We start from the raw sequence: 12,777 nt of genomic DNA on the forward strand, positions 1-12,777 counted from the left end.
CGAACCCACGACCCAGTGGTTACAAACAAGACAGACTCCAATCTAACCTAGGCTGGCTGATTTGAGTCGATCTGTACGGTACCTACACAAAATGCACCGTACATTGATGTGAGTATGCAATATGCAACTTTTAAATGCGATGAAGAGATCGGGGGAGAGGGGAGGGCGAAGGGATAAAATTTTCACGCATGCGCCTTTAAGCAAAAATCATTTTACAACCCTGAAGTCCCTCAACTCACCCCCTCGGAAAGTTATCTAGATTTCTGCATTTTTGTGAGTTTTCAAACTTTCTGGACAATCTAGACTGGAAGGGATAAAATTTTCACGCATGCGCCTTTCATCAAATAATCATTTTCAACCCTGAAGCCCTGAAGTCCCTCAACTCACCCCCTCGGAAAGTTATCTAGATTTCTGCATTTTTGTGAGTTTTCAAACTTTCTGGACAATCTAGACTTGAAATTTCTAGAAAGAAATATCCACAACTAAAATTCCTGGAAGGTAAAGACCAGACTTTAGGTCCGAAAGGTTATCTCAAAGTGTTTTACACTGCATTTGCAAAGTTCATTTTGAGAAGCCTCGAAAAAGTACCCTAGGTGTGTAGCCCTTGTTAAAGAACATCCCCCAGTTTGTTCATTTGTTGAGTGCGCAAGTTGAGTCCACAGGGACAGAAGAGTCTCCCAAGCAGCCATGATGACGTGATTCATATTCTGTGACGAAGCATTTTGACGTGGCTGCTACGTAAAATTCAATTTGTCCATTAGCAGTGCTGCAAAGTTAGTGACGAGATACGAAGTCAACAACGTAATCACATAAGCGGTAAGTCCTGACAGTTTGAATTGGAAAAAGAATAATATTTTGTATTTTGTCAACGTGAGAACACAGTCTCCTCTCTTGTCAAACAAAAATATCACAAAGTGTTTCCAGTTTTTTACTTTTCCACACAAAAATGGTCCATTCTACTGGTAAATATGTCTTTTTCTACTAATGGCGTCTAGTTTTAGTTAAATTTAGAATAGTATATTTTCATTTTACATGTAACCTTGGCTAGGAAAATACATGATAACAGATATCAGCTCTCCAGATATTTATTGTGCTGTGATTTCCCCAAGAAAACTACTTACTTAACATCTGATTTGACCACTAAAGTCACCGATTGATTTTATTTATACGTGTTTGAATTTGCATTTAAATATTTCCAGATTTTCACCTACTTATCAGTAACTTGTAAAGTCCATGTTTATCTTACATGTTTGAGAACTTACCATTATTTATCAGCTGAGCTTGGCTCAAACTAGCTTAAAATAGAACTTGCTAACCAACTTTTGACATGAAAATATCTTTTCAACGTAAAATAAAGTTTAGTGTTTATGATACTATGTTTGTAGGTTGTCCCATGTCTTAACTCTTGGGCCTACAAGCTTCATGTTGATCTTATTTTTTCAAATTAATGTCAACATTGATTTCTACATGGAGTTTTGGACCTGGGGTAAGTCATGCAAAAATTATTAGTGGTTCAGTGTAGATACTGTAGAACACACAAAAAAAGGCACATAGAACCACAAAGGTTCAATAAATTTCATAATTTTCATTTATGCCCGCTCTTACCTCAGAGAGTTTACAGTGATTCCAGAGGTAAAGAAATTCTTTCCTGTGTAAATTAAATTTGGGTATTTGTGCAGAAGTCATGTCAGTAAAAAAATGCTACCAAAGGAACTGGCACAAACAAGCAGTGACCAGTGTTATTATAAGGTTAGGTTAAACGCAAAAAGGAGTTTTCACAATTAGAGCAGTGATTAGTGTTATTATAGAGTTAGGTTAAATACAAAAAAGAGCTTTCTTTTCCACTGTTGTGGCTTCTGCATAATCACCTAAATTTGTGGTGTTAAAGAAAACCCTTGACACTGTGTTCACTCTCAGTGGTATGTTTGTCCATTAATAATTTCCTTGTTGTCTTCAAATTTGATCAAAGTCTGACTAATTGCTCTAAAGTTCTTGCAGAATAATACACCTCTCTGCAGGTGCAAATAAAGTTAAAACTTAGGATTCCCTTTTTTAGGTAGGTATTCAATGATTTGGTTATAAATCTCTTAGTAGTGTCATACCTATCTCATTATGATTCATTATTGAAAAGTAAATTGACGTCCCATTTATCCGGCAGTCAATGTTTAACTTGCTCTTTAATTACATAGTTTCAAAACAGTCTGTAAAATCTGGTCTGAATCCTGTAAAAAGCTTTGCACTTTGTATTTCACACTTTTTTTTTTTTTTTTTTTTTTTTTTTTTTTCACCTACTACGTAAACGTAACTTACTCATGTATTAGATGGGACAGCAGTAGTAATGGAATTGTGCACTCTTCTCGGGCGACATGATAACGGGAGCATGCTGAGTGTTCCTGCTGATAGCGTAGGACTATTTCAAACTGTGTTCAGACCTGCAGTGCAAAAGGTTGAGAATATTGGTTGATATCATCTACTTAGCTGAAAAAATCTCATTACATTAAGTATGGCTAGGGTGACCATAATTTTTTTGGCCCAAAGTGGGACGCAGTCCTTTTTGGACGAGGGGGGGGGGGGGGGGGGGGGGGGGACAAAAATATTTTATACCCACCCACCTAGTTTGGGGGGTATAAAATATGGTAATTCATTTATATTGTCACATTTGATTAAGATATGTATAAGAATACGAATTACAATGGAGCAGTTGCAATTGGTGATTCTCATGATTTTTTTTTATTGTCTCAGAAAAAACTATAAAAATTAAAAAAAATATTGAGACTAAAACGAAGAAAATGCGTTCACTAGATCGTGAGATACAGCTCTCGGAACATGAGAGTCTCAAGCACGCCGATATCATACCTAGCGACAACACTGTACTCCTGTGATGACGTCATCTACCAATATCGTACGACGCGCCGTGGGCTTATTACCATAGGGCTTTGGGGTCGGGGCTCAAATAGATCGAATAGGTACCTATCTACGTATTTTGTTATCACTATTTTTCAATATCAGCATAGGTACTTAATTACTTATACCTATTTTCAAATTTAGATATTTTCATTCCATTTTTTTTTTATCATGCACTTATTCAAGTAGTTACTTCTTCGTACATGTACATTTTTTTTAAGGGGTTTGACAGAGGGAACTGTACCTGCTATGGTCTTATCGTCCCGAAATCGAAGAGAGAAGGAAGACAGGATAGCAGAAATCCAGCCGTTCCGAGAACGAACATTATCCCATGAGGATAAAATCCGCCCTGGGCGGGAATCGAACCCGCGGCCTAGCGCTTACAAGGCAGACGCACTACCAACTAAGCTAAGTAGGCTGGCACATTTATTTCGATCGAGAAGAATAATATGATCTCCACATACCAAACATCCCTGCTCAAAGTTCCACTTTAATACCTACCTATGTAGGTACCTGCCTATGTAGGTACCTGCCTATGTAGGTACCTATCTACCTAACTATGTAGGTACCTACCTATATAATAATAATAGTGCTTATTTATACTGCTCGCATAGGACTGATAAGTCCCTTTACTCCAGCAGTACCTTCTTATCTCATTTACTTTATTAGATCAAATTATTTACCATGTAGTAGGTATCCTACCATAAAGGTGGATTTCCACCAACGCGATTTTTGCCGCGCGACAGAGTCGCGCGATAAAAATCGCATAGTGGAAACGTGTCGCGCGACACCAACATCTGATTTGACCACTAAAGTCACCGATTGAAATTATTTATACATGTTTGAATTTGCATTTAAATATTTCCAGATTTTCACCTACTTATCAGTAACTTGTAAAGTCCATGATTATCTTACATGTTTGAGAACTTACCATTATCTATCAGCAGAGCTTGGCTCAAACTAGCTTAAAATAGAACTTGCTAACAAGTTGTGACTTTTGACATGAAAATATCTTTTCAACGTAAAATAATAAGTGTTTATGATATTATGTGTGTAGGTTGTCCCATGTCTTAACTCTTGGGCCTACAAACTTCATGTTGATCTTATTTTTTCAAATTAATGTCAACATTGATTTCTACATGGAGTTTTGGACTTGGGGTAAGTCATGCAAAAATTATTAGTGGTTCAGTGTAGATACTGTAGAACACACAAAAAAAGGCACATAGAATCACAAAGGTTCAATAAATTTCATAATTTTCATTTATGCCCGCTCTTACCTCAGAGAGTTTACAGTGATTCCAGAGGTAAAGAAATTCTTTCCTGTGTAAATTAAATTTGGGTACTTGTGCAGAAGTCATGTCAGTGGAAGATTGCTACCAAAGGAACTGGCACAAACCAGCAGTGACCAGTGTTATTATTAGGTTAGGTTAAACACAAAAAGGAGTTTTCACAATTAGAGCAGTGATTAGTGTTATTATAGGGTTAGGTTAAATACAAAAAAGAGCTTTCTTTTCCACTGTCGTGGCTTCTGCATAATTACCTAAATTTGTGATGTCAAAGAAAACCCTTGACACTGTGTTCACTCTCTGTGGTATGTTTGTCCATTAATAATTTCCTTGTTGTCTTCAAGTTTGATCAAAGTCTGACTAATTGCTCCAAAGTTCTTGCAGAACAATACACCTCTCTGCAGGTGCAAATAAAGTTAAAACTTAGGATTCCATTTTTTAGGTATTCAATGATTTGGTTATAAATCTCTTAGTAGTGTCATATGTTGATGTGATTCATTATTGCAAAGTAAATTGACGTCCCATTTATCCTGCAGTCAATGTTTTAAGTTGCTCTTTAATTACTCACACTTTTTTTTTTTTTTTTTTTTTTTCTTTTTGGGTTATGTTTACTGTCACTGTATAAATGCGAAAGTCTTTTTTTCAAGAGGTTTGATTGGGGGAACTGTAACTGCTAAGGTTTTATTGTCCTGAAAGTGTGAAATTGAAGGACTATTTGGAACTGTGTTCAGACCTGCAGTGCAAAAGGTTGAGAATATTGGTTGATAACATCTACTTAGCTGAAACAAATCTCATTACATTATGGCCAAAGCTCTCTGAAGAAACCTTTATTTAATGGCTCAATCATTCCAATATCAAAGAGAAAGCCAGCTAGTAAAAGGAGGATAAGAGAAAGCCAGCTAGTCAAAGAATAAACCTTACCTATCTCTTTTTTGTTAATGTTTGCCCTAGGTGGGAATCAAACTCACAACCTACCTACTGTGGTGGTGAAAAAAGCTTGAAACCTAGGTCTCTTAGATATCTAATCTAAAAAACCTAGGGCTGAAGATTTTTCTGCCCCATATGTTCCAATGGTCTGTCAAAATGGTCAGAGCATAAGTTTCTGGCCTCAGTACATATTTTCAAATGTGATTAAACCCATACAGTTATCACACAAAATTAGGTTACTTTCATCACCAATAAAGAATTTGATGTGGTACTTGGCTTTATTCCTAAAAGCAGTTTTGAAACTTTGCTCTTAAAACATTTTTATGTCACAGCTAGGTAGGATACTATCATCATAGTTTTGGAGTATTTTAAAAAGTTTTTCTTCAGTAATATTATGTCACAACTTTTGCAGAGCTTGAAATGCAAAGAGCAAAGTTGTAGTTTCCAAACAAAAGAAAAAAAGCCAAAGGTCCAAATGTTTCCCTACCTACTTTTGTGGATTATTGGCCAAATACTGTACTTAGCAAACTTTTAAACACCCTGTAAGTATAACTCATTAACACAGTTGAAAACAGAGTGTCCCATGATTTGTGATAGATGCATACCCTGTAGGTATGTAGGTACCTACACTCCTACATATAAAATCAACTGATTGGGAAAACCCAACTTTACCTTTTTGGTCTCATGGTCTCTGTTCTAAGTACCTACCTACAGGGGTTTTTTTTTTTCTATTGCATGCTGTCAGATTGCGCCTTTCTTTATAGGTCAAATTTCCTTTTGAAATTTTAAAAGAAAATGCTGATCAGGGAAATTTCGCAATAAAAACTTACCAAAAGGTACTAAAAAGATAATTTCGCTACTTTAAATTTCACTTATTTTAATGGAAATTTTCTGCAGATTTCATTGGTGAAATTCTCTATGTTTAACTGAAAAAAAGTTCTGACCGGTTTATCAAGGGAAGGTTGTGCATTTCAAAGAAAAAACAAAATGGCGAATATCTCGGAAACTAAGCAAGATAGGAAAAAAAGTTGTAGAATGTTTTTTGTTGGAAATGACCTCAGAAATCTACCCTAGGCTTTTGGTAACGTTTTTCGTGTTCACCCTGTATACCTACCTAACAACAACAACAACAACAACTCAACACCTAGGTGCATAAAAATAACTTTGGGTAAGTAGGTACTTAGGTAGGTAGGTATTAGCCATAGTATTGGTTTTGTGATACTAGAACTAGATTGTAGAGCTGGGATCTACATACATAAGTACAGTTGTACAGAACCTCAATAGATTTTCAAGATTTTCACAAGTCCAAGAATTCAATCATTTCATTACTAAATTACCTATAAATCCTACCTCCCCACTTAATAAAGGTTAAGTACATTCCTAGAACCTAGATTTAATTGGGGATGCAAGAGCATTTTGTGAAACGTGTGATTCCGTGCCTGAAGTCCATTCTCTCCCCATTCAGCCATCAATAAACTTAAAACAATACAAAACGCTAAAATTACCATATAACTATTATATTAATCAAATGGTACACAACAAAAATTCACTTTTTTTTAAAGTTTGATAGACTTGGAAAAAAAAATTGATAGAGGAAACTGGAACAACGGGGTCTTGTTGTCCCGAAATCGAAGAGAGGACTGGATAACAGGATAGGAGAAAGCCAGTCGAGAACGAACCTTATCTGTTTTGGATAAAGAGCCCGGTGGGAATCGAACCCCCGACCTAGTGCTCATAAGGCGCGCTACTTTCCTAGCAAAAGAGAAAGAGGTACCTTTTGAGAATGAGGTGGGAGTCATTAGGAAGAGTTTGAACCTCTTGAATGTTGTTCTCGTATTCCTCTTGAAGATATAGGGAGAGGGGCGATAAGTGATAGAAACGTATGCTACTTACCTTAGGAGCTCCCTCTCAACTTGAACTGTGAGATGGGAACATTGGTTATGCAATGTTTTGAAAGGTTTTTCCGTCTGTAATATTACGTCATAGCTTTTGCGAATTGCGAAATGCAAAGTGATTTTTCGATTTTGGAGCCAATTCCACGTTTTTTTCTGTGCGTGAAGTGAAAACTGAGGAGTACAGACTCGTTCTTAGAACAGACCACTGATCTCTGTAGATAATTTCATATTTCCCCCTAGGTACAACTACTTACCTACCTACCTCTTAATGCACTAAAAATAAATAAAATTAAAACAAAAATTCTCCCCTATTTATATTTTTTCCGTCTCTGGTTTTTGTGTTTTCAGAAGCTAGTGCCGCATGGAAGGCATGGTAGAAGAAAATGGTGGAGGCACCAATGACCCCCTCGCCCCCTCTTCCCTTGTATGATTCGTAGATTCGTAGAAGCTTAACTCATCCTTTAGGGCTGTTATGTCCCTACACCTAGGCCTCAGATTCCTTTGTATGATGGTGTGCAGGATTCTGTGTTTGTCAACCCCCCCTTCCCACCCTTATCTACCTCCGTTCCTCCGTATAAGTCGTATATCAGGTGACCCAGGACTCCAAAGGTTGCATATTGGAGCATGTTTACAACTCTCGGTACTACACAAAATAAGACGCACTTTCGATAACTCCTAGCACATTGATAACTTTAGATGCAGCTAAATATAATCTCCGTATTTTAATTGATTTGTGTTTGTTTTTTCTCGGAGCAAGCGGTGCAAGTTTGACCTATTGACGTCATTTTTTTTTTTTTCATTTATTTATTTATTATTATTATTTTCTCTTTTTTTAAAGTTTGAGGCTAAAACTAGTGAATCCGCCCCGGGCGGGAATCGAACCCCCGGCCTAGCGCTTACAAGGCAGACGCTTCTACCAACCAAGCGAACTAGGCTGGCTACTTATTTCTTTTTCTCAATATTAACCTCTTTTATCTTTCATTTTGCAGGGAGGCTGCGAAGGAGTGTCGACGGAAGAAGAAAGAATACATCAAATGTCTCGAGAATCGCAAGGGTTAGGTGGTAGAGAACGCCTAAGGCGTTAACCTCGCCTAGTGGTTACCTTCCACTCAAGAGTCTATTATTATTTGCAAAAACTGGCTTGTGCAAACCCCTTTGCACAAGTGAATCGTAGCGTGTGAACGCAGGCTTGAAGCTTGCACATGCACAAGCCAAAATACTATTTCTAGGTTCCTCTTACAAATTTGTGCAAATAGAACAAACTGGTATACACAAGCCAGTTTGTGCAAATGGCTTGAGAGTGTATGTAAACGGGCCATTAGGCCAAAATCAGTGAATCGGAAAGCATAGAACATTAAGCTTGTACTGTAGAGGGAAGCGACAAATTCAAACCGCATAGAATTAAGAGCATAAAGCTCTATGCTATGTAAGTCTGTGCTTTTCACTCTTTTTGTAACCTAAGCCCAGCAGCAATAGCACTTTGAATGAACCCCAGTTCCCGATGGATCACTAAAGTTAAGCAACGTTGCGTATGGTTGGTATCCGGATGAGTAATCATCTGACTCACAACTGCAGTTCCTGGCTTCGAATCCAAGTCGGCCCGGAAGATTCCTTACCAAAAATTTCCGTTCCCGGATCAGTATGGATGTAAAAGAATGTGCTTTTAAATAGGGTCAAAGCGTCTCGTATTTTTTTTTATTTATTTTTTTTTTTCTTCTTCTTCTTCTTCTTCTTCTTCTTCTTCTCATTATTTGTGGTTAACCTTTTTCGTCTTTCATTTTGCAGGGAGGCTGCAAAGGAGTGTCGACGGAAGAAGAAAGAATACATCAAATGTCTCGAGAATCGAGTCGCCATCTTGGAAAATCAAAATAAAGCCCTTATCGATGAACTGAAGAGTTTGAAAGAGTTGTACTGTCAACAAGAGATGGAATAAATGGTGAAGAAAAGACCTTTGCTGGTGTACCCTTTCGATGCTACTCTCTACTGCTCTCAGCCAGAGTTGGATCAAGTAAGGAAATTCCTTTGTCCTTTGATTTATTTTGCTGTCAGCAAGAAATTAAATAAGGAACAAAAAAATTTTTTCTCTCGTTCTCTTTCCTGTCAGTAAGAGATAGACCAAGTAAGGAAATGCTTTGTCTCTTGGTCTTTCATATTATTCTTTGCTCTCAGCAAGAGGGTGGGATCATAAACACCTCTGCCCTAATGTCCATTGCTATTTACTATCTCTCGTTCTCTTTCCTGTCAGTAAGAGATAGACCAAGTAAGGAAATACTTTGTCTCTTGGTCTTTCATATTATTCTTTGCTCTCAGCAAGAGGGTGGGCGTGGGATCATAAACACCTCTGCCCTAATGTCCATTGCTATTTACTATCTGCTAAAGATAGTACATTTTCATGTTATGGTCAGGTATTGTAGTGGTTGTTGCAAGACAATTTGGTATGTACATTACCAACCTGATATTCCACAATATTGTTCAAACTTCAGACTGGTCCCACCTGTCCCGGAATGTATTGAAGATACGATTTTTTTCCCCTCTTCTTTATTAGGAAACAGATAATGGCAACCTAGAACAGTCCCTCGAAATGTCGCAATGTAATTCTCATCGATGTAACATCCCTAACTTTTTACTTGATTTTAACTTTTTTTTTCTCTGATGGATTCCAGCACGTTTCTCGAAAATCGATCCAAACATTTCATCAAAATTATGTGTACACTCTTCATTCTATGCAAATGCCTACTTAAATTTGGTTCACACATATTTTATACTATTTATTCTGCTCCATAGTCTTAATATTTGCATCTGTATTTGACCATTATTTATTTTATGATCGGTAATTGAATCATAGTTATGAATTTTATTCTATGTTGAAATTACAGTTGCAGACATTACAGGTAGGTCACTTGCCTAGGCGAACTGATGAGGCCAAGGTTTTCGCTCTAAAATAAATAAAAATTGTTGAAAAACGGTGTGAAAGAACTACCAAATTTTCATGAAGAAGTTGAATGTGGAAAGAACAACACTGTAAAGCTTCAGGATTTTCTAAGGAAAAAGGGATTAACATCGTAGTAAAACTACTAGCCAACGGCTTGGTTGCGTTGAAAACTGCACCAGGTCTCACCAGCACACTGATGTTAAACAACGTCGAGCGTGACTGCTATCTGGACGGGTGACCGTCTGGGGACAGACGCTTGCTGCTGACATGATCGGGGTGCACTCAGCCTCGTGAGTACAACTGAGGAGGTGATTGAAATTCCAACGAAACGGCAAGGGGATGGAGGTCCGCTTGAGTACAAATAAGATTTTTAGTGACCTTCCATTCGGAGATAACCTACCCATCTCACATTAACCTCACCCTGTCTGAGTTACTGAGTCACCTTTACACCCGCACAGTGTTTTGCCCTTAATGTTTCTTTTGACCATTAATAAGATGGGACCTCACACGTCCCTACCTCTAAACAGTCGTACACTTATTGGCAAGGGGATGGAGGTCCGCTTTAGTACAAATACTAAGGTTTTTAGTGACCTTCCATTCGGAGATAACCTACCCATCTCAAATTAACCTCACCCAGTCTGAGTTACTGAGTCTCCTTTACCCACGCACAGTGTTTTGCCCTTAATGTTTCTTTTGACCATTAATAAGATGGGACCTCACACGTCCCTACCTCTAAACAGTCGTACACTTATTTGTCGTCGCGACAGGTCGTCGACGGCGCGAGCGACGACTCCCTCTCCGCGGAAGATAACGATGTGAAGCGATCCAAGCGACGTGATATCACCCTCACTCGACGTCCCTCGTACCGGAAGATACTGAACGATCTGCGCGGTGCAGAGATAGCGACTGGCAAGGTAGAGTCCTCGGGTTCGGATTGCGACGATTCCAACTTGGACAGCGAGCTCTCCTCCCACTCGTTGCCCACACATTATCAGACTGGTGAGTTTTATTATACGTTCACACCCATTATTATTTCTATTTACGAAAGCAACCTCCGTGGCCGAGTGGATATCACACTAGGCTTGCACGCCGGAGGTCCCGGTTCGAGGTTTTTTCAGCCCTGTGCCTGGGGAACGGAGTGCACTCAGCCTCGTGAGGACAATTGAGTAACTACTTGAATCGATATCTATATCTTGTGGCGGTAAAATTAATAATAGTAATGGGAGACACTTGTATTGCTGTGATACAAACAACACAAAAGTTGGGAAGAAGCTCTCTGCTTTGCCATAAAGAATTTATGATTAGTTCTATTTACGAAAAACCTCCTTGATCAAGTGAAATTAGACGCGAGGTATGTTTCGTGAGAATCGTGAGTCGAACTCGTATCATGTATACTGCGAACCAGAACGCGAAATCAAGATTATTCCTTTTTTCTTACTCTCACAGATGGCTCGCGAGTCCAATTCCACTTTTACTCAAGGTTTGCACTCCAAATACCCGGAATCGATACCCGACGACGTCAATTTTTTTTTCTTTTTACAGTTTATTCAACTACTTATTGTTCTGATTGTTTGGGTTGAGTTATATTGATTAGATGGGTATTGGGTTTAGTTTCAGTGATACCAGCCGGACACATCCACTTGTCTAGTCAAGGAGGAGACCATCAGACTCTTCCCACCATTACAATGACCAACGCCTCGTCAGCAGGTGGTACCATTGTCCAGTATTCTCAAGACGGACAGTTCTTTGTACCTAGCGAGATAGGTAAGTCACCCCTTCAACAGGTTTAATGTCATAGCCTAGTTAACTTAGTTTAGATTCTTGTGTTCCCACTTGTCTGTAAAGCTCGAGATTTGAGTAAGAATCATTTTCTTTGCAAACTTGAATTCTTTGATGTAGGCACATCTCATGAATCAGTCAAGGTAAACTTTAAAGCCTCTTCAAAGCCAGCGTAGTTAGACTGGCTTGAAAGGAAATTCGCTCAGTAATTTTTTTCCTGAGATTTTCAGGAAGGACTATTTTAGTGAAACAAATAGCATCCCCTGAAGCATAATTATTTTATTGATTTGTGTTGTTTGTTTCCAGTAGTGACCCAAAATAGTCCAAACCTATCGACCAGCCCAATCCTAGGCACTGGTGAAGATCAAAGCAGAAAGAGAGAAATGAGGTTGCTGAAAAACAGGTAAGTTCTCGGTTCATATTTCAGTTCTGTTGCAGTGTTATGGTGGGTTTACGTTTACACGCTCAAGCCATTTGCACAAACTGGCTTGCGCAAACCAGGTTACACAAGTGAATCGTAGCGTGTGAACGCAGGCTTAAAGTTTGCACAAGCCAAAATACTGTTTCTAGGTTTCTCTTCCAGGTTTGTGCAAACCGAGGCAGACGCTTCTACCAACCAAGCGAACTAGGCTGGCTACTTATTTCTTTTTCTCAATGTTAACCTCTTTTATCTTTCATTTTGCAGGGAGGCTGCGAAGGAGTGTCGACGGAAGAAGAAAGAATACATCAAATGTCTCGAGAATCGAGTCGCCATCTTGGAAAATCAAAATAAAGCCCTTATCGATGAACTGAAGAGTTTGAAAGAGTTGTACTGTCAACAAGAGATGGAATAAATGGTGAAGAAAAGACCTTTGCTGGTGTACCCTTTCGATGCTACTCTCTACTGCTCTCAGCCAGAGTTGGATCAAGTAAGGAAATTCCTTTGTCCTTTGATTTATTTTGCTGTCAGCAAGAAATTAAATAAGGAACAAAAAAATTTTTTCTCTCGTTCTCTTTCCTGTCAGTAAGAGATAGACCAAGTAAGGAAATGCTTTGTCTCTTGGTCTTTCATATT

The 12,777-nt window shown here is 38.4% G+C and overlaps 1 protein-coding gene and 1 long non-coding RNA gene across 2 annotated transcripts; both read left to right on the forward strand.

Moving 5' to 3' along the window:
- The first annotated feature begins 822 nt into the window (after positions 1–822).
- LOC113471420 lies at positions 823–7,427 on the forward strand. The gene is made up of 2 exons (XR_003394126.1): positions 823–962; positions 7,361–7,427. It is a non-coding gene; the product is annotated as an uncharacterized LOC113471420 (long non-coding RNA).
- A 1,518-nt stretch (positions 7,428–8,945) lies between these two features.
- LOC103518879 (cyclic AMP-responsive element-binding protein 1) lies at positions 8,946–12,727 on the forward strand. Its single transcript, XM_017447968.2, has 6 exons — positions 8,946–9,020; positions 9,889–9,903; positions 10,712–10,943; positions 11,556–11,708; positions 12,030–12,126; positions 12,409–12,727. Exons 1-6 carry the CDS (start codon positions 8,946–8,948, stop codon positions 12,554–12,556), a joined length of 720 nt encoding a protein of 239 aa, XP_017303457.1. The 3' UTR covers positions 12,557–12,727.
- Positions 12,728–12,777: the final 50 nt, after the last annotated feature.

Source organism: Diaphorina citri, unplaced genomic scaffold (genome assembly GCF_000475195.1).
Source record: "Diaphorina citri unplaced genomic scaffold, Diaci psyllid genome assembly version 1.1 scaffold2411, whole genome shotgun sequence".
NCBI lineage: Eukaryota > Metazoa > Arthropoda > Insecta > Hemiptera > Psyllidae > Diaphorina > Diaphorina citri.

Excerpts from the sequence above, each read along its gene's own strand:
- LOC103518879 (XM_017447968.2), top strand. The coding sequence starts at position 8,946 with ATGGTGAAGAAAAGACCTTTGCTGGTGTACCCTTTCGATGCTACTCTC. Across the intron at positions 10,944-11,555 it reads GCCCACACATTATCAGACTG|TTTCAGTGATACCAGCCGGA; the intron begins GTGAGTTTTATT and ends TATTGGGTTTAG. Across the intron at positions 12,127-12,408 it reads ATGAGGTTGCTGAAAAACAG|GGAGGCTGCGAAGGAGTGTC; the intron begins GTAAGTTCTCGG and ends TTCATTTTGCAG.